The sequence below is a fragment of the Scyliorhinus torazame genome, chromosome 14 (assembly GCF_047496885.1).
Source record: "Scyliorhinus torazame isolate Kashiwa2021f chromosome 14, sScyTor2.1, whole genome shotgun sequence".
NCBI lineage: Eukaryota > Metazoa > Chordata > Chondrichthyes > Carcharhiniformes > Scyliorhinidae > Scyliorhinus > Scyliorhinus torazame.
The window spans coordinates 103,754,820-103,777,206 of NC_092720.1; the positions used below are offsets into that span (position 1 = coordinate 103,754,820).

General features: G+C 47.3%; 1 protein-coding gene across 1 annotated transcript in view; it reads left to right on the top strand.

Annotated features, from left to right (window-relative positions):
• The window catches only part of clstn2a (calsyntenin 2a), a 1,020,747-nt gene that overhangs the window by 674,701 nt on the left and 323,659 nt on the right, over window positions 1-22,387 (top strand). The window contains exon 4 of the mRNA XM_072474574.1: window positions 22,155-22,350. Within this exon, the coding sequence (XP_072330675.1) occupies window positions 22,155-22,350 (196 nt within the window). The remainder of the gene's footprint in view (window positions 1-22,154; window positions 22,351-22,387) is intronic.

The window sequence follows — 22,387 nt, forward strand, 5'->3', positions numbered from 1 at the left end:
CGGTGGACAGAGAACATGTGGTGGCAGCAAGGGTCTGGCATGCCCAGAGGACCAAGGAGGCCCTCATCCTCACCAACATTTCACAGGACATGGCTTTGTCTGCCATTTCACCCTCTCCCCATCCCACTTCCCTGCAACCATTCCTCCACTCGTCTATTCCCCCCCCCGCACCCAATTGCCTTGTTCTACCCTCCAAGGGACTGGTAACATCACTCCAGCGTGATGGGCCTGTGTCAGCAGGTCAATATACAGGATGGTAACCCATTGTGAGTTAAGCTCTGGTGCTCCTCAACGTATGCCATACTCTGATTTTGGTCTGTCTGCTGAGAGGGTGCTCACACCCATCACCTGAATGTGGCATGCCTGGGGGAGGGGGGGGTGGAGGAAGGATCTTGGACCACCGTGCTCAGGGGGCAGGGGTTGGGGAAGGACAACTGGCAGAGGCTTCAGAAGTCTCAAGTGTAATTTGTTTTAATGGTGTACAATCATGATCCTATCCCTCCTGAGCTACCTATTGTCCCCCCCCCCCCCCCCCCCCCGCCCCCATGCACTCTCAATGAACCTCTATCTGCTTAGCCTTCTGTGCTCTTCCACTACTTCTAATTGTGCCCCCAGGATGCACATCAGAAGCAGAGACAACCTGCTGCTTGAATGAATGAAAATGAAATGAAATGAAAATCGCTTATTGTCACAAGTAAGCTTCAAAATGAAGTTACTGTGAAAAGCCCCTAGTCGCCACATTCCGGCACCTGTTCGGGGAGGCTGTTACGGGAATCGAACCGTGCTGCTGGCCTGCCTTGGCCTGCTTTCAAAGCCAGCAATTTAGCCCTGTTCTAAACAGCCCCTCTTACCACGCTGACCCTGTGGTCTTTGATGCCCTAGCGGGCATCCTCTGGAGGGTCCCAGCCGACTTACCAGTGGCACATACCTCGCCTGTTCCTCCTGCTTATCTTGAGACGTGCTGTTGTCAGGAGGGGGTCTCGGGAGAGCTGGTGACTGCCATTGTCTCCCTATAGGAAGGCTCCAGGTTGGCTTCCAGTTCTCCCTCCTCCCTTAAGGCCCTGGGGAGGTCACCTTGGGATGGAGGGCTGGTTGCAGTGAGCTCCAGAGGCCCCTGCATCATCTCGCTCTGCCAGCCCTGGCGATTCCCCATCGTCTGCACCATGGTGTCCACGCCCTCAGCCATGCCCCTCTGTGACTGGGCTAAGCTCTGCAATGCCTCGCCAATGGCCACCTGCATCTGGTACACGTTCCTCAGTGGACTGGGACATGCTCTGGAGCTCCTCAGCAAAGTCCACCTGAGACTGGGACATGCTCTGCAGTGCCTTGGCAAGATCCACCTGCGACTAGGACACGGTCCTCAGCGACCGGGACATGCTCTGGAGCACCTTGATAATGCCCATCTGAAACTGGGACATGCTCTGCAATGCCACAGCAAGGTCCACCTTGGTCAGGGAAATGTCCCCCAGTGATCAGGACATGCTGTCAAGACCCTCAGCCATGGATGTCACTGACTGAGCCACGCCTTGGACACCACCACGCATGCTGCTGACATGCGCTCCAGACGTTCCACTGCAGTAGCCACCCTAGTAGAGTTGGCCTTGGCCCACGCATTGCCTGCGCCATCGCCTGTGCCCATTGCTCGGCTATGGACCGGCCGGAGTGTCGTTGACATCCCCCTCTGAATCTCACAGCCACACCCTAATGTCTGCATAAGCTCCGGGATAACCTGATCCAGAGTCTCAGCATCTGACTGGGACTCAGATGGTTCCTGGGATCCAGCAGACCTCCGACTGCTGTCTACCCTGGATGTCCCTGCCTCCACCTGATGTGCATCAGAAACTGTGGTGCTCAGCAGATTGTGCACCAGAAGCCTATGCACCACATTCGCCACCGAGGAACTTGTTTCAAAGAGGCACCACTGGGTTGACAGTATTGAAGTGACTGCTTGACTCTCATGCATTTAATAACTTAATGAGATGTACTGAACTCTATTCAGGTCAGCTTTTCAGAAAGAGTAAAATGGCAAAATGACTACATGTCTTGTAATATTTACGGGCAGCACGGTAGCACATGTGGCGAGCACTGTGGCTTCACAGCGCCAGGGTCCCAGGTTCAATTCCCCACGGGGACACTGTCTGTGCAGAGTCTGCACGTTCTCCCCGTGTCTGGGTGGGTTTCCTCCGGGTGCTCCGGTTTCCTGCCACAGTCCAAAGACGTGCAGGTTAGGTGAATTGGCCGTGCTAAATTGCCCTTACTGTCCAAAAAGGTTAGGAGGGGTTATTGGGTTACGGGGATAGGGTGGAAGTAAGGGCTTAAATGAGTCGGTGCAGACTCGATGGGCCGAATGGCCTCTTTCTGCACTGTATGTTCTATGTTCTATGTCTAGGTAAAAACACTGCTGAGATAGTATTTACTCATAAATTGGGATTATTCTGTGCCATTTTTAACTTTGAATGGTCTTGTTAACTTGTTTGCTCACATGTTTTTCTGCTTAAGCTCTATCCCCATCCTTACCTCCTGTCCTGAAGGTGACTCTTCATGAGGCTGTGAAGCTCCGATTGTGCAGGTGGCAGTCACAACCCCACTTACCTTGCCAAATTTGACTACTCCTAATCTGTGTGTCTGGTATTGACAGGCACTTGGACAATCGGAGCGATCACATTGAACTCATTTCCAGCCCATGCATGAGTTTGCAGTAGGATCACTGGATAATGCTTGGCATTGGGAACTCTGAGGTTGTTTCACCCAAGCAGATTGATTGAAGCTGGTCTAAAATCTGCTGTCAATGTAACCACTAATCTATCAATGAAACTAACTCTCGCTTTGTTTTAAACATTGACTGAACACCTTAATATTTATCTGTGATAATCATATTCATTGTAGAATGTGCTTCATAATAGGAATTGTCCACACAAGTGGATGAGAGAAACTAGTAATTCCGATACATTTTTTTTCACTTGTTGTAAAACCTGGGTCGAATCCTCTGAGGAGTGGAAATCACCATCGGATTGTCACTCTGCTGCTATTCACTTGCATGGAGCTCCATGTTCCTTGCCCAGATTTCCAAACTTGGCATCCTCAGAAATGTGGAGCTGTTCAAGAGTCCTTTGTAGTTTGGGAGCATTGGGAAAGTCCAAGGCATGCCATCTTTTTGCAGCACAGCTTATTCCAGTAAGCCTCTGTTCGGTTAGACGTCACAAAACCGCATTGACAAGCCACGGAGAGAAGCTTGTTGGGTGAGCGGGTACAGTGGATCGCCGGGCGAGGGTAGGAGAGGAGTTGGGATCGGTGGGGCAGTCAGGTAGGTCTAGTCAAGGTTTTGGGGAGTAGTTGGGTGGTGGGAGTAGGCAGGGGTCACAAAGAGTGGTCAGGTGGGGGAGTTATTCGGGGAACTGGGGGGTAGCTAAGGGAAGAAATAGTCCATTAGGGGGATAGTTGGAGGGATCAGGTGGGAGGTACAGTCAGCGATAGTTGAGTGGTGGAGGCTCGTTGTGGGGGGATGCTGTGTGATAGACAGGTGGGTGATGGTCAGTGGTTAGTCGGGTGGGTGTATAGTTGAGGGTTGGGCAGGGGTAGTCAGAGGGGTCCAGTGGGGAGTCCAGCAGGGTCAGTAATATAGTTACCCAGGAACTGGTTTTAATCCTTCTAACTTTTCCTTATAACTTTTCTGCTAAGTAAGTCGGAACCAACCAAAGTCTCTGGGCTGGATTCTCCATAGCCAGATGCCGAAATTGTGATTGGTGATCGGGCGGAGAATGGATTCCGATGCCGGAATTGGGACCGGCGCCGGTTTGACGCCGGTCCGCCATGCTCTGCCCCTCCACTCCGGCATCATCATGACGTGCGCCGCGCTGCATTTCAATGCCGTTGGCACATCATCAGACGGCCCACCCGTGATGCTCCAACCCCGGTGGACCGTGTTCCCGACGGCATAGACCACGTGTGGTCCCAGCGGTCGGGAACCCGGCGTGTCGACTGAGGACAGTGTCCAGCGCCACCACACTTGGCTGGGATCCGTGCCGCTGGTGGGTGTCATGATTTCCACATTAGCATATCATGGTGTAATCACACACACACTGATGGACAGGTAGTTGGACCAACCAGCACACACATAACATCGCAGCCAATCACCAGTGAGAGCACACGCACTATAAAACAGGGAACACCGCAGTTCCTGCTCATTCTACCAGGAGATAGCTCAGAGCACAGAGCTCACAGCGTGCCACTCAGACATAGACCATGTGCTGAGTGCCTCACTAAGTTAGTGATAGGACTGGGTCCATAGGTTAGCTGGTGAAGCACGTACCCAAGCCAGCAGTTAGTAGTTGTCATTGTTAAGACAATAAAACAGAGTTGTACCATCTACAGCCGTGTTGGATCATTTGTGCATGGGAACACCCAACACGCCATGATACCAGTAGTGGAAGCTAACCAGCGACTGTGAGACCTACCTGCACTCTTTCAGAAATCCGCCATCCTGTTCCATGGAAAACATCAGCCCGCCGCAGGCGCTCCGAATCGCTGGAAATCTTGGCGTCAACTGGAAGCTGTTTAAACAGCGCTTCCAGCTCTTCCTAGAAGCCACAGACAGGGAGAATGCATCGGACACCAGGAAGATCGCCCTCCTCCTCTCCATGGCGGGGCAACACGCCATCCACATCTACAACTCCCTGGCATTCGCGGAAGGCGAGGACAAAACAAAATATAAGACGGTGCTTCTGAAGTTCGAGGAACACTTCAGCGTGGAAGTCAATGAGAGCTTCAAGAGGTACCTCTTCCAGCAGCGCCTGCAGGGTAAGGATGAGCCTTTTCAATCTTACTTGACACACCTCTGTATACTCGCGCAGTCCTGCGGCTATGAGGCCACCTCCGACTCCATGATTCAGGATCAGATAGTTTTTGGGGTCATCTCGGACACCCTAAGCCAGCAGCTCCTTAAAATAAAGCGCCTCACCCTAGCGACTGCCATCGAGACCTGCGTCCTCCACGAGAACGCGACCAGCCGGTACTCCCAAATCCAGGTGGCCGAAACGGCACGGCACAGGTACTACGAGGCGGAACGGGTCCAGTCGATCGAGTTCCACCTGGCCCGCGGCCCGGAACAGTGGGGGGGGGGGGGGAGGGGGCTTCTGCTGGGCTGGGAGGACTGGTGGAAGGTGACCAGCAGGTGGCTGAGAAGTCGTGGTTGGCAGGTGAGGGTTCGTGCACGTTCAACATCATGTTTTACGGCGCAACCGGCGTAGGCCGTCAGCTGAGCGCATGCGCGGCCCAGGACCCAGACATTTTCCGGCCATTTTTGGCACGATCCACTGGCGACGCTAGTGTTAGCCCCTCACCTGTACCAGAATCGGAGGGAGGAGAGGGGGGGGGATGGGCAGGGGCTTCCTCAGGGTTCGACCATCTTGAAATCGGAAGTGCTTCACTCTGTCACACCATTTCATATTTTCTTTCCAAAGGCAAATTGAAAAATAAATGAGAATCTGGATAGTTTAATATTTGACTAACTGAATCAAAAGCTTTGTTGTGTGCCTTCCTTCAGATGATAGGACCACGATCTTTTCTCGTTTTTCCAGTGACTTACGCGGATATAAAAAAATTCCAAGCACCTTACAAAGAAAACCACTCTTTCCTTAACCAATTTTACTACAAAGCCATAAATTGATCATTCATTTATTCAGTGACTATGAAATGCGGCTGTTTGCTAACTAATTGCTTTGTTTGTCTACATAAAAACATTCACTCCACTTGATAAATTAATTGTGTGAAAAATTCCTCGGGATCTTTTTGTGGGTAATGTGATGAAGTTCTGTTCAAATCTAACTCTACAATATTTCGACACAGAGAAAATGTGCTTCCGATAGTATTGAGTGTCCTGATTTATTTGCAAATAGATACACATTTTTGGTTTATCAGCTTCTAATAAATGGTCACAGATGTTGGCTTCTAATTGGCAGCCCTGGGATTTTAGCGGGCTGCGCCAACGACACGTTTCATTTAGTTTGAGAATGCTCTGATTATTATAAGTTAATGAGACTTCCAACTGTCGGATCCCTTTGCAATCAGATGGTGCAACGTGTTTCAAAGTGACTATCTTTAAAAAGAAATTAAGGACAGATGCATGACACTGACTCCAGAAAGCTAAAGCAAATAGCAAAATAGTTTACGCTCTGGGGGTTTGACACCCGTTCCTGGATCCTAATGTTCCCTAGATACGGGGTTGCTAAGGAATAGAGTGCAAGAAGCGAACTGAAATGACTATTTATCTTTGCAAGATGCTCAAAAGGAGGAAGGAAGAGTTTGTTTTCATCAATAACATTACTCCTGGGGCACTTAAGATGGTAGACCCAAAGATTGCATAGATAGGGACATTGACACTGTTCTCTGTGACCAGCATCGAGAATCCAGAAGGTTGTGTTGCCTACCTGGTGCTTGGGTTCAGGATATCTCATCTGGGCTGCAGAGGAACTTGGAGTGGAAGGGTAAAGATCCAGTTGTCATGGTCCACGTAGGTACCAACAACATAGGTAGAACAGGAACAGAGGTTCTGCGAAGGGAGTATGAACAGCTGGGAGCTAAATTAAAAAGCATCTGGATTACTACCTGAGCCACAAGCTAATTGGCACAGGGTCAATAAGATTACGGTGTGTGCCATCTATAAGGTGCACTGCCAAAACTTACCAAGCCTCACTTTCCAACCCTGTGATCACTATCTCTATAAGGGCAGCAGATGTGTGGGATCTGCACGTTCCCCTCCAAGCCACACACCATCCTGTTTTGGAAGTATATCACCCGTTCCCTCACTGTCGCTGGGTCAGAATTCTGAAATTCTTTTCCTATCAGCAATGCCCTTGCCTTCATTGGCCGGGGCGTTGAGTATAAAAATTGGCAAGTCATGTTGCAGCTGTATAGAACCATAGTTAGGTTACACTTGGAGTACAGTGTTCAATTCTGGTCGCCACACTACCAGAAGGATGTGGAGGCTTTAGAGATGGTGCATAAGAGATTTACCAGAATGTTGCCTGGTATGGAGGGCATTAGCTATGAGGAGAGGTTGAATAAACTCGGTTTGTTCTCACTGGAACGACGGAGGTTGAGGAGCGACCTGATAGAGGTCTACAAAATTATGAGGGCCATAGACAGAGTGGATAGTCAGAGACTTTTTCCCAGGGTAGAGGGGTCAATTACGAGGGGGCATAGGTTTAATGTATGATGGGCAAGATTGAGAGGAGATGTACGAGGCAAGTTTTTTACACAGAGGGTAGTGGGTGCCTGGAACTCGCTGCCGGAGGAGGTAGTGGAAGCAGGGACGATAGTGACGTTTAAGGGACATCTTAACATGAATAGGATGGGAATAGAGGGATACGGACCCCGGAAGTGTAGAAGATTTTAGTTTAGACGGGCAGCATGGTCGGCGCAGGTTTGGAGGGCCGAAGGGCCTGTTCCTGTACTTTTCTTTGTTCTTTGTTAGCACTGTGGGCCTGCCTACGCCAAAGGGGGGCTGGTTTAGCTCAGTGGGTTAGACAGCTGGTTTGTAATGCAGAACAAGGCCAGCAGCGCGGGCTCAATTCCCGTACCTGCTGAGAATTCTGAATTCTCCCTCTGTGTACCCGAATAGGTGCCGGAATGTGGTGTTAATGTAAGTGACAATGAAGATTATTAATTATTATTATTAGATTGCAATGGTTCAAGAAAGCAGCTCACCACCACCTTCTCATGGGCAACTATGGATGGGCAATAAATGCTGCACTAACCAGCAATGCCCATTTCCCATGAAAGAATAAAATAAAAGTTGGAAACTCTACTACAGTGGTGTCCAGAACGTCGATCATGGTCGATTGGGAACTAGTTTCCAGCAGATGGCACTGTGCATGCGCAGAGTTAACGCATGTGTTATGTGCGCTTTCTACACGCTGCACATGCGCAGAGTCAGCACATGTGCGATGCCCGCTTTCTGTATGCTCTTTCTCTGTGGAAGCAGTAAGAGTAAATATTATAGATTACTACAATAGATTCTATTAAATAAAAACAACGTTATATACTTTTGTGCGTTTTTGATGAAGGCAGCTGCACATAGCCAGCTTAAGATGCTTTCCGCATGTTGAAAGCAGAAATCTGCACTAATCCTACTTCCCAGCACTTGTTATGACATTTCAAGTGTTCATCCACGTACTTTTTAAAGGTTGCGAGGTTTTATATCTCTACTACATAGAACATAGAACATAGAAAATACAGCACAGAACAGGCCCTTCGGCCCACGATGTTGTGCCGAACCTTTGTCCTAGATTAATCATAGATTATCATTGAATTTACAGTGCAGAAGGAGGCCATTCGGCCCTTTGAGTCTGCACCAGCTCTTGGAAAGAGCACCCTACCCAAACTCAACACCTCCACCCAACACCAAGGGCAATTTGGACATTAAGGGCAATTTATCATTAGCCAATTCACCTAACCCGCACATCTTTGGACTGTGGGAGGAAACCGGAGCACCCGGAGGAAACCCACGCAGACACGGGGAGGACGTGCAGACTCCGCGCAGACAATGACCCAAGCCAGAATCGAACCTGGGACCATGGATCTGTGAAGCAATTGTGCTATCCACAATGCTACCGTGCTGCCCTTAAGAACAAATAAATCTACACTATATCATTTTTCCGTAATCCATGTACCTATCCAACAGCTGCTTGAAGGTCCCTAATGTTTCCGACTCAACTACTTCCACAGGCAGTGCATTCCATGCCCCCACTACTCTCTGGGTAAAGAACCTACCTCTGATATCCCTCCTATATCTTCCACCTTTCACCTTAAATTTATGTCCCCTTGTAATGGTGTGTTCCACCTGGGGAAAAAGTCTCTGACTGTCTACTCTATCTATTCCCCTGATCATCTTTTAAACCTCTATCAAGTCGCCCCTCATCCTTCTCCGCTCTAATGAGAAAAGGCCAAGCACCCTCAACCTTTCCTCGTAAGACCTACTCTCCATTCCAGGCAACATCCTGGTAAATCTTCTTTGCACCTTTTCCAGAGCTTCCACATCCTTCCTAAAATGAGGCGACCAGAACTGTACACAGTACTCCAAATGTGGCCTTACCAAAGTTTTGTACAGCTGGCAGGCAGCTCATTCCAGACTCCCAGCACCCTTTGGGTGAAACATGTTTCCTCAAATCCCCTCTAAACCTCCTGCCCCTAACCTTAATATTAAGCCCCCTCGTTATTGACCCTCTTTTATTTAATACTAATCTTTATTAGTGTCACAAGTAAGCTTACATTAACAATGCAATGAGGTTACTGTGAAAATTCTCTAGTTGTCATACTCCGGCGCCGGTTGGGGTACACAGAGGGAGAATTCAGAATGTCCAATTCACCTAACAGCACGTCTTTTGGGACTTGTTGGAGGAAACCGGAGCACCCGGAGGAAACCCACGTAGACACGGGGAGAATGTGCAGACTCAACACAGATAGTGACCCAAGCCGGGAATCAAATCTGGGACTCAGCCGCTATGAAACAACAGTGCTAACCACTGTGCTACCATGCCCAACTTAGGGGAACTGCTGCTTCCTATCCACCCTGTCCATACTCCGCATAATCTTATACACCAATCTGGTGTAAACAAAACAACCTGCGCCTATCCAGCCTCTTCTTTGCTCAAATGCTCCATCCCAGGCAACATCCTGGTTAACCTCCACTGCACCCTTTCCAGTGCAATCACATTTTTCCGATAGTGAGGTGACCAGACTGCACATCGTCCTCTGGCTATGGCCTTATTAAGTTTTGTACAGCGCCAGCATAACCACTCTGCTCTTACAATCTATGCCACAACTGATAAAGGCAAGTGTTCCATATGCCTTCTTAACTACCCTATTAGCTGTCCTGCTACCTTCAGGGATCTGCAGACAAGCACCCCAAGATCTCTCTGTTCCTCTAAGATTCCTAGTGTCCTGCTATTTATTGAGTACTCCCTTGTCCTGTTACTCCTTCCAAAGGGCATCACCTCACTCTTTTTTTTAAATATATTTTTATGAACAAATTTTTAATAGAACATCTTTACATCCATATACGTACAAATGTTAACAATAGTTTCTTCCCCACAGCTGTCAGTCTCCTCAACAACTCCCCCTCGGACTGATCTGTTCCCTGTAAGAACACTATTCACGACGCCCTATGCTGCTCTTGCTCATGTATTTGCTTTGTTTGGCCCCTTGTTCCACACTGTAACCAATTACTGCTTGTCGATATACCATTTGTCAATGTAATCTGTTGATTATTCCTTTTATCTACTATGTACGTACTGTCCGTATGTTCCCTCGGCCACAGAAAAATACTTTTCACTGTACTTCAGTACACGTGACAATAAATCAAATCAAATCAAATCAATCAAATCAGCTTAACCCTTCCGCCCCCCCCATAGACCCAACAGAAACAACAACCAATCCCCTATACACCCCTCTCCTCCAGCGCCCCCAGCAGCTGACTGTGAACAAATCCCTGAAATAGGAAATAAACGGGTGCCACCTCAGATAGACCCTCTGTTCCAGCCGACCCTCTCATTACACACTTTTTCCAAGTACAAAATCTCCATCAGGTCAGACCTGGCTACTGATTGCAGCCTTTCAGTCAGAAGTTAAACCTTCACAGGACTGTTAGAGAGAGTGTCCAGATCTGCTCACTCCAGCCGAGGGATAAAAGAGAGCATAGTATCCAGTCTTTCTGGGAGAGATATTGAACAACTTCTGCTCAGCTCCTTCTCAGAATGAAACTAGGAGCCAAAATGGAACCTGAATTCTGTCCCAGAATTTCCTGAAAGGCTTTACCAATTACAATTGGGATGATGTCCCGAAATTTATGAAAAGGGGATTGGCTGCTAGCCGAGTCCATCAAAATAACATCATGAACTATGCCGCAGAGCATACTAAATGCAAGGGGTCTGCCTGGGCCCATATCAGCTTGCAGTGGGGTGTGGGGGGGGGGGGGGGGTGGTTGGGCTTCAGGTCAAAACCACAAGTCAGAAGTTTCAAAACCAGCCAGAAGGACAGGCATTAAAAATGAATCGAGAATTGGAAAGAGTTTCCTTACACAGTCCATTTCATTGGGGAAAACGGAAGACGAGCCGTGACCAATACTCTCAAACTGGTGCCTTTATAGTCATTCCTCTCCATATGCCCCCACTTGGACTCCCTTTTACCACCCTCGCACCATTTCAATGTTCAACACCAAATAGTAGTATAAAAGGTTGGGCAACCCCCTGACCTCCTATCCCTTTGTAAAGAATCCCCCCGGACCCACTGGGTCCTGCCCACCCAAATGAAAGACAAGATCATCTTATTGACTTCTGCAGAGAAAGATTTCAAAAGGAAAACTGGAAGTCACTGGAACAAAAATAGAAATCTTGGGAAGATCCTAATTTTGACCGACTGAACCCTCCACGCCAAAGTCACCGGGAGGTAATCCATCTCTTTAGGCCATCCTGCATCGCTTTAACCAGGCCAAATATTCAACCTCTGTAGCGAGGCCCAGTCAGGGGCCGCCCGGCCTCCCAGGTAATATAAACTGGACCTAGCTAAACGAAAAGGCAACTTGTCCAGGTCGATTCCCCTCCTGGGATATTCACCAGAAAGCATTCGCTAACCCCAGATCTCTTTACCGAGCCACTTAAACCTCTCACATTCCATGTGACCAGCCGGATGGGAGATCGTCTATCCCCCCCCCCCCCCCCCCACCACCACCACCACCACCACCAGCCCCTTACTACAGTCAGCCATTCCAGCCTCGTGAGGCAGTCCAGCAACCCCCCAAGAAGGGCCAATATCAGGCCTACCCAAGATGGCCACCGGATTCCCCCAACACAACCAGTCAAAGAAAAGTCCCCAATCGCCATCAGAAAACTAGCCCCTCCCTCCCCCTCCTCCTCTCCATCACCCACTGGTACCACAGCCAAACAACCAAGTAAACCGCAACCAGGTCCCCAAATACCACCCCCACCTCAGCAAACTCCAACCACCTAATAACCATAACTCTAAATAAACCCCCAATCGTATGACCCACAGATAAATCCATCCCTTTACTTCTGTTGACTAACTAATCTAGACAGCGATGTAGCCTCTGCACAGAGAACCCTTTCTAACCCCAAAATTCCAAAACAACAAACCAACCCCTCTCCCCCACAAAACCAACTTTATTAATTTCAAATGAGAACATTAACAGGAAACAACACCTATCCCACCAAACCCCACAATACAATTCTACATGCAAAGTTACAAACAGCCTCAACTACACATTCCAACCATTGATAAAAAAAGATAGACAAATAGAAAACACTAACAACCCCCACTCACCTCCGAACAAACATCCCCCAACCTGTACAAAACACAATTACTTTTAACTCCAGTCCATTTCTTTGGATGAACGCCTCAACTTCCCCTGGATACTCGAAGTAAGGGTTCTTATTCTGATAGATCACCCAAAGGCGTGCGGGGTAAATCTCACCAATCCAAACTTTATTACGATACAGTGCAGTCTTGGCCTTGTTAAAAGTTGCCGCCTCCTGGCCAGCTCTGCTCCAACATCCTTGTATATTCTCACCTGGTGGCCTTCTCATCTGCTATTCTGATGCTCCTTCGTAAAATTCTTTCTTTGTCTTGTTAGCTGTGGAGTCACACAATAAATGCACCAGGGCGTTTTCCAGCATGCCTCAACGACCTGTGGGCTTGATCCAATTCGGGAGTAGCTGGCCTTTCCCCTTCCCCCACCATCTGCCACAGCAACTGTGCCATAAATCTTGTCGGGGTTGGGCCCACCAGCTCTTCTGGCAACCTAACCACCCTCAGATTCTGCCTTCTCGACCGATTTTCAAGGTCATCTAACTTAGCCCTCAAGCTCTTATAGTCGGCTATCATCTTTTCCATTTTCACCACCAGAAAAGCGATCTGGGCACTTTGCCTCAACTGGGCAACCCCTATCTCCTGCAGCTCTGCATCCTGCTGCTTCACCACCTCATCCACCTTAGCCAGAGCCCCACAAATCGAAGAATTTGTCGTTTCGATTGCCTTCTCATGGTCTCCTGAGACCTCTCAGTGCTGTTTCTGCAGTTCCACAGCCAAAATTTCAATCGTTAGGGGCCTGGTATTGTAATTGCCTCCTCCATTTTCGTCTCAACCAACGCACTAGAAGCTCCACTTTTGAAGCTGTTCCTTTCTTTTTTTGTTACCTAGTTCAGTACCGATTGTGCATCCCTTACTGACACGTAAACCATTGGTATAAAAACTTTTGGGTCCAATTTCCATTGCCAGCCGGGCAGGAGCTCCCACAGGTGCAACCATTCAATTACATGCAGCACCGGAAGTCCACCTCACACTTTTTAGTGTTAAATTCTATCTGCCACTGACCTGTCCATCTGACCAACCCATCTATACCTTCTTGCAACCTAAGACCATCTTCCTCACTATTAACCACCCTGCCAATCTTCATGTCATCCGCAAACTTACTTATCATCCCCCCCTACATTCTCATCTATATTGTTTCTATACATCACAAACAATAAGAGACCCAGCACTGACCCCAATGGTGCGCCACTGGACACTGGCCTCCAGTCACACAAACAGCCTTCTACCACCACCTTCTATCTCCTACCACAAAGCCAGTTGTGGATCCAATTTGCCAAGTTACCTTGGATCCCCCATGCTTTTACCTTCTTTATCTGTCTCCAATGTGGGATCTTATCAAAGGCTTGTCAAATGCAGTTGGCATGTATTTAGAAAACGTTCACCTATGAACTGGGTTGGCAGCAGGATAAAGATTAACCTTGCAGCTTTGAAGTCAGATTTTGCCCAGGCTGATGAGATGTAACTCCCGCCTACACTAATGACTGCAAAACCCTTGTGCAATACAAATAGCTTTTACTGCATTACTGCAATATTTTATCCTTGATTCTCACCCCAAATCCTATTGGATAAAAATCCACAGCACAAAGCTATCCTCACTAATTTGCCATGATGTGGAGATGCCAGCGTTGGACATGGGTGAGCACAGTAAGAAGTCTTACAACACATTTACATTCATGTTAAAAATAAAAGAAGCCCTGGACCAATAGAATTGTCAACCGAATATTACATACATTTGCTACTTCGGGTACAGAAGCATGTGTTATGTCACAAGATTTGTAATCTAGGGGCCTGGGGTAATAATCTGGAGGACAAGGGTTAAAACTCCATTATGTAGTTGGAGAATTTAATTTCAATGGATTAAACACGGTTGATATGCTGGAACTGATGACCACAAAAGTACCAGATTGTTGTAAAAAAAAACACTTGTTTTACTGTTGCACTTGAGGGGAGGAAATCTTTGCATAACAGTGTGAAAGAATGTTCCTAGAACTGTAGAATCCTGACAATGCAGAAGGAGGACATTCAGCACATCGAGTATGCATCGACCCTCTGAAAGAGCACCTAAGGCTTGAATTGAACCCAGGTGTCTGGCACTGTGAGGCAGCAGTGCTAACCACTGTGCCACCGTGCCATCTTGGTGCATTGTTCTTCTTATTGCCCACAGACAGGTTGTATACAGGATGTATATAGGGCGGCATTGTGGAAGAGTGGTTAGAACTATTGTCTCACAGTGTCAGGGAGCCCAGTTCGTTTCGGACTTTGGGTAACTGTGTGGAGTTTACACATACTCCCCGTGTCTGCGTGGGTTTCCTCCGGGTGCTCCGGTTTCCTCCCACAATCCAAAGATATGTAGGTTAGGTGGATTGACCATGCTAAATTGCCCCTTAGTGTCCAAAAGGTTAAATGGAGTTAAATGGCAAATTGGGTCCACAACTGGCTTAGTGGTAGGAAATAGGTGGTGGTAGAAGGCTGTTTGTGTTACTGGGTTACGGGGATGGGGTGAGGATGTGGCCCTAAGTACGGTGCTCTTTTGGAGGGTCGGTGCAGACCCGAAGAACCAAATAGCCTCCTTCTGCACTGTAGTGATTCTATGATAAGGCCGAAATATTGTGCAACATGTTTGAATGTTCTTGTGGGGGAAAGTGGGAAGACTCCGCTGGTAGATTGTGTTAGGATGACTGTGGAAAAAACAGATCTCAAGTCACTAAAGTTTGCTGCACTCCTGCTCTCCTATCACTATCCATAATTCCAGACTGTAGCATGCATGGAAAAGTGCATGTTGCCACAGCAACGTAGACTCCGTGAGATATTTGTAACCCAGCACCATCTCTTGTTATAATGAAATTCATCCAACACTTTCGAAAAATAATTTTAGTTAATGAATCTATTTACTTTTGCTTCAATTTTGATATATTGTTTACTTCAAGGAGATCGGAGAATTATTCTTTGGAGACTCAAACTTTATTGAAAGCTTGTTAATGTTATAGCTGACCTCCAGTGCTTCTCACAGTGTAACTTAAGTAATGTGCTTGCTTTAATGTCATCTGTTGCTTTAAGCAGTTTAAAAATATGGGCCATATCTCCTCGATCTTCTGTAGATAAGACAAACTGGGGAATTTATATCTGCGTTTTATAAAGTTTTAAAAACACCTATAATCAGAATAGATGTTGTCCTCCACATCAAGTTTCACAATGGAACAGTGGTGTGTTTATGGAAGTACCAGATGCCAGTGTTTAGAATTCAGTGAATTTGAAGTTCCTTTCATTGAAATGTTGTTTGAAATGCTCATTTGAAAGCAGATTGCATTTTTTTTTAACACTAAGCAATTGGAGGCTTCAATTATAAAAGGGAAAACCACTTCAAGGCAGTGTTGTCCAATGCATTAGCCACAAGTCTTACACGGCTAATTGGGAATCTGGAGTGTGCATAATTGCATTTTCAATTAATAAATAAGAAATGAGTAGTAAGCACTGTCATTGAAATACTATTGAGAGACTTTGGAACATGTTGAGGTTGCAGTCACTTGTCTGTAAAGGTCAACATTGACGAGAAGCTCCAAGAGTGGATCAGCTGCACTAGCTCAGCTCAGCTTCTTACAAACTACAGCAGTGAGTGTTTGACGAGAAAAGACCTCCATAAATCAACAAATGTCTTTGTGTGCAGGATGGTTGTTGTTACCACACTCGTACTGCAGTGAAACCAGCATCACATAAGAGCAAGATAGAAAATCCATCATCAATATTTCCACTGAATCCTCCAGGTTCAATTGGAGGACTGTCAAACAAACACGAGTGTCCTTCTTGAAGCCAGTTCCACAAGCATTCGGGCCAAATCCCTGCAAAATCAATTATGATGGACTGGATACTGTGTTCGGATGGCCAAAGCATGTCTCCACCGTCAGGTCCTTTTTTCCCAACTCTCAGAAAGAAAATTCTATAAAGACATTCTGAGACTCACCTTGAAGCATGGCAGCATTGACATTAACAGGGCGGCACAGTAGCACAGTGGTTAGCTCTATTGCTTCACAGCGCCAGGGCCCTAGGTTTGATTCCCGCTTGGGTCACTGTCTGTGCGGAGTCTGCACGTTCTCCCCCTGTCTGTGTGGGTTTCCTCCGGGTGCTCCAGTTTCCTCCCACAAGTCCCGAAATACTTGCTGTTAGGTGAATTGGACACTCTGAATTCTCCCTCAGTGAACCCGAACAGGCGCAGGAGTGTGGCGATGAGGGGATTTTCACAGTAACTTCATTGCAGTGTTAAAGTCACCTACATGTGACACTATTAAAGATTATTATTATTAATGACTGGGATGAGCTTGGCTACCAATAATCTCAAATGGTGGCAACATGTCTATCGAGCCGCATCATGCTTTGAGTCCAAATGCCTTAAATGATGAGGCAGAGAGATGGCAAGAGAAGGAAAGAAAAGGAAGCAAATTCTATCCAATGGGATATGCTGACCCTTGTGCCTAAATGAAATGAAATGAAATGAAAATCGCTTATTGTCACGAGTAGGCTTCAATGAAGTTACTGTGAAAAGCCCCTAGTCGCCACATTCCGGTGCCTGTTCGGGGAGGCCGGTACGGGAATCAAACCGTGCTGCTGGCCTGCCTTGGTCTGCTTTAAAAGCCAGTGATTTAGCCCAGTGAGCTAAACAAGCCCCTTAAAGGTCTGTTGGTTGTGAATTGTCCCGTTCTTTCAAATGAAGGCCATTGGCAGAAATGTGTCGTTGATGTTATTCGTGAATCTGGGACAGCCGCAACAATCTCAACTTGTATAACATTGGCATTAAACTATTTTGCATTCATTGGCATGATGAAAAGCAGGGTGTGTGTGTTTTTTGTTTATTTTTGTCTCTTTTGCTTCTTGGATACTACTTGGATATGTACTGCTTATTGGGCAAATGCCAACATGATGTGACATGGATGAAAACTGAGAGCTTCATCAGTAACATTACATATGGAAAGGGCTCCGAAAAAAGATCAGGATCAAACGGCTTCAAGAGCCAAGCATGCAAACGAACTTTCAACAATGTCTTTACCAAAATCTGCAAAGTGTTCATTCTAATGGAATGGAGGAAAACTGGAACGAGCTGGAATCAGCCACTATCTCAAGCTATGAAGAAACCATCTTCTGTAACAGTGCTTTTCAAAGTGCAGGTCACGACCCCTGGGTGGGTCATAGGTGGGTGTCGGGAGGGTCGCGGGGCAATTGGTCACAGCATTCCCGATCATAGGGAAGCGCCCAACGGCCACAAGTGCCATTTAAAGTGAGAATGCCGGCCGCAACCAGCTTTTAAATGGAACAATGCAGTCTTCCGACCAGAAGCAGCAGCACACAGTAAGTCACTCACCCAGCATGTACAAAGAAGTCACGCATGGTGTACTTCTGTGCTTTCCGCGTGAAATCACAGAGGAGAGATTCCTCCATTTTCTACCTTTGAACAAGCAAGGCAACAGAACTGTGAAGAACTGAAGATAGGGTATTTTGTATTAAGGAAAAGAGGGCGAGAGACACAAATAGGCCAGGATCTCACAAATGAATCTGCTGGAGAGAGCTGCTCAGAAGAGTCCGTGACAGACAAAGCAGTCCTAGTGTTAACACTGTAGAGATCTCCAGGGCCTCTGGTGAACCACCAATAAAGAAAAACTGAAATTGGGAAAAAGCAGTATAAAGATGATTTCTTGAGTATGGTTTTGTTAATTTTACCAATTCAAATCAGGATGCACATGTGTGTATGTGCATTGAGAGTTTAAAACCCTCAAACCATCAAAGGCATTTGAAGACTAAGCATGGCGAGTTCGAGGTCAGACCTTTTGTTCTTTTTCAAAGGATGCAACGAGAACTTAGCTGAATCAGCTGAAGTCCTTAGCAGACATGTAACATTGAATGATAAAGCAAGTGAGATCGTGAGGACCAAGAAGGCTCACTCATCGCAACAAAGGTAAGTGAAAATGGTGGGTCATGAAGGTAGGCCGGCATGATTCCTGAAGGTTGGCTGGTTGGTAAAAATGGAAAGAAAGGTTGAAAAACACTGGGCTATAAGATCAGGATACACCAAGACTGGTTTGACGAGAACAACCACACCATCCAAGACCTCTTCAACAAGAAGAGAAAAGATCTCCACATCTGGCAAAACAACATCAGCAGCGAGGCAAAGAGGAGAACTCATCAAACAGCAAAAGTGGGGGTACAAATAGGAACTAGGGAAATCAAGAACCAATGGTGGACTGACAAAGCAAAGAAGCTGCACTCTTCGCTAAAAAACATGACACCCAGGACTTCTTCAGTGCCACCAAGACAATATACAGATCCAACACCCTAGGCCTCAACCTGTGAGGAGTAAGAATGGAACCCTTTTGCGAGAAAGAGGAAACAACAGATTTCAATGGAGAGAACACTTCAACGAACTCCGAAACCACCATCCTAAACCATGATACAATCATCGATGAGGGCGTGTTCCCCAGCTCTGCAAGAAAAAGGATCTTGCACTCCCACCAAGCGTGGATGAAGTTGAAGCTGCCATTAAACACATGAAAAATGGAAAAGCCGCAGAAGTGGACGAGATTTCAGTGGAGATTTTCAAACTTGGAGGTCACTCGTCATCTCCGTCAGCTGTTCCTGAAAATCTGGGACAGGGAAGAAATCCCAGGCAACCTTACGGATGCCGTCGTCACCACCACCTTCAAGAAATTAGATAAAATGGACTGTGGGAGCTACCGAGGAATCTCTCTATTCTCCATCTCCGGGAAGATCATCACCTGAATTCTTCCTGGCCGGCTTCACCGAGGCTTTGAAGAAATCCTCCCAGAAAGCCAGGTTGGCTTCCGACCAAACCATGATTTTCACAGGTCGACAACTTTGTGAAATGCCAGGAGCAAGATCAACTTGGCTTTTATTGATCCGACCAAAGCTTTTGACTCAAGTCAGCCGGGACGAGCTGTGGAAGACCCTGTCAAAGGCCGACTGTCCAGAGAAAATTATCAACAACATCCGGCTCCTCCATGACAAGATGTCGCAACAGTCCTCACTGATGGAAATAAGACAGAGACTTTTGAGGTCAGGGCTGGAGTCAAGCAGGGATGTGTCATCACCATCACTCTTCTCTCCATCTTCATTGCCACCATCCTTCACCTTGTCAAGAACAAGCTTCTCAGTGGAGTGGACATTGTCTACAGGATGAATGGAAAACTTTTCAACCGATTGAAATCGAAGAAGAAACCGACACAGATTATGCGGATGACAATGCCATTTCGGCTCTCTCAGAAGAATATCCAAGCCATGCTTGATGCCTTTGTGGAAACATACTGAAGAATTGGTCTCAACCTCAAGAAGACTCAAATCCTTTGCCAACCTGCCCCGGGGCAAGATCCGGTCTCTCCCTCCATAAAGATCAATTGAGAAACCCGACCAAATGTGGAACATTTCCCTACCTGGGAGGCACTTCTCATCCAAGGCTGATATCGATACAGAGATCCAATAACATATCCAATCCCCAGGCGCCTCCTTTGGATGCCGAAGAAGAGTCTTTGATGACCGCGACACCTGTGCTGATACCAAGATCCTTGTGGACAAGGCATCATCTTCCCAACTCTTCTATATGGCTCAGAAACTTGGGCTACATACAGGCGGCACTTCAATGCCCTGAAAGTAGGGGCTGGTCATGCATGCCTTGTTTAAGTCAGCATTTTAGCAATCATTCCAGCAAAGTGAAATTTGGAGATTCATTTTGAAACTGCATTAAGATGTGGTTGATAAGTTCATGCTATATTTCTAAACTTAAGTGAAAGAGAAAGACTGCAAAGTTTCACATTGAATAATGGTCAGCAATAAAACAAATATACACAATAAGTACATATCAGTATTGTGTGTGAGAAGATGTTTTTAAACTATAATTAGTGCATGTGGCTGAAATAGTGCCTAGGTAGCCGAATCTTGGCTATTCAGCAATTTCTATTGGATAACAGTGATCTTGGGGAAACAGAACGGGTTCAACTTCCGTACTGGCTAAGATTCCTCATGAAGGCACCGCCTTCTCAAGGTTGCCCCTTGCCTGAGGTGTAGTGATCCTCAGGTTAATCCTCCACCAGTCAGGTCTCCCCCTCAAAGGTAAAATCAGCCTATGGTCATCTGGGACTATGGTGACCTAACTTTACTTCCTAGTTGCCAAGAAACAAGAAGAAAACTGAAGCATTGGTAGCAACCCAAAGAAGAGCCACAACATTGGGCGCGATTCTCCGATCCTCCCACTGGGTCGGAGAATCGCCGGGGGCTGGCGTGAATCTCGCCCCCGCCGTGTCCCGAATTCTCCACCACCAGAGAATCGGCGGGGGCGGGAATCGCGCCGGTCGGCGGGCTCCCCCCGTCGATTCTCCAGCCCGTGATGGGCCAAAGTCCCGCCGCTGTCAACCCTTGTCAGACGGCATGGATTGAACCACCTACCTTACCGGCGGGGGCAGACGGCGCGGGCGGACTCCAGGGTCCTGGGGGGGGCGATCTGGCCCCGGGGGGTGCCCCCACGGTGGCCTGACCCGCGATTGGGGCCCACCGATTGGCGGGCGGGCCTGTGCCGTGGGGGCACACTTTTTCTTCCGCCTTCGCCATGGTCTCCACTATGGCGGAGGCGGAAGAGACCTCCTCCACTGCGCATACGTGGGGATGCCGTGAGCGTCCACTGATGATCCCGCATATGCGTCACCTGGCGAAGTCCTTTCGCCGCCGGCTGGCGTGGCGCCAAAGGCCTTTCCCGCCAGCCGATGGGGCGGAAATCACTCCGGCGCGGGCCTAGCCCCTCAAGGTGAGGGCTTGGCCCCTAAAGGTGCAGAGAATTCCGCACCTTTGGGGCGGCCCGACGCCGGTGTGGTTCCCGCCACTCCATTACGCCGGATTCCCCCGCCGGGTAGGGGAGAATCCCGGCCATTGATCCTTTGGTCAGGATCTGAGTTTGAGACAAAGCTGGAGAATGTTGGGCATTATAGAACCTTTGGCATAATCTTATAGCGGTATGTAAGATGGCAAAATAGAGGCAGCACGGTGGCACAGTGGTTAGCACTGCTGCCTCACGGCACCGAGGACCCGAGTTTGATCCCGGCCCTGGGCAATGTCCGTGTGGAGTTTGCACATTCCCACCCTGCCTGTGTGTGTTTCACCTCCACATCCCAAAAAGATGTGCACGATAGGTGAATTGATCACGCTAATTTGCGGTTTATTTGGAAAAAAAGAATTGGGTACTCTGAATTTATTTAAAAAAAATAAGATGCCAAAAGTAATAGCTGAGGTAAAGCCAGAATGTTACTTCAAATTAAATAGTGGGAGTCAAATAGGGCGATAGGTTCAAATAGTTGAACTTAATTGTAGGAATTTGGACTCGAACATCAACTTCCTAGAAAGAAAAATATACACTTAAAATAGTCTTCTAGATGAGGAAATGAGGGAATTACCCTGGAATAATTTACAAAGCAATTGGATGGAGATTTTACAATCTTTCTGGTGGATGGATTTAAATGGAAATAGCTTTCCTCATTTGTAAAAATGTTGTGCTCTTATGAAATGAAAATTTCATTGATATGAGCAACTCAGCTGACAGTGTAAAATTGGCCAACTGCTCAATTTGTTTTTGCCCGTTCGCAACATTTACTTCTGATATGAAAAACGACCCCTGGCATAAATCACAGCTCATGCTATTAGTTTTTACTTCTGGCAAGTTGTCCAAATTTGTTAGTGCCTGTAATATTTGTACTATGGAGTTCACACAAATATAATATTTTTTGTTGCAGGTGAGATCTGTGCTTTTAAGATCCATGGGCAGGATGTGCCTTTTGAAGCTGTGGTGTTAAACAGGACATCTGGTGAAGGACTGCTTCGTGCAAAAAGCCCAATCGACTGTGAACGTCAGAAAGAGTACACATTCATCATTCAGGCATATGACTGTGGAGCCAGCCTTAGTGGAACTTACTGGAAAAAATCACACAAGTGGGTAACTTGTCCCTAATATAGTTAGAATCGATTG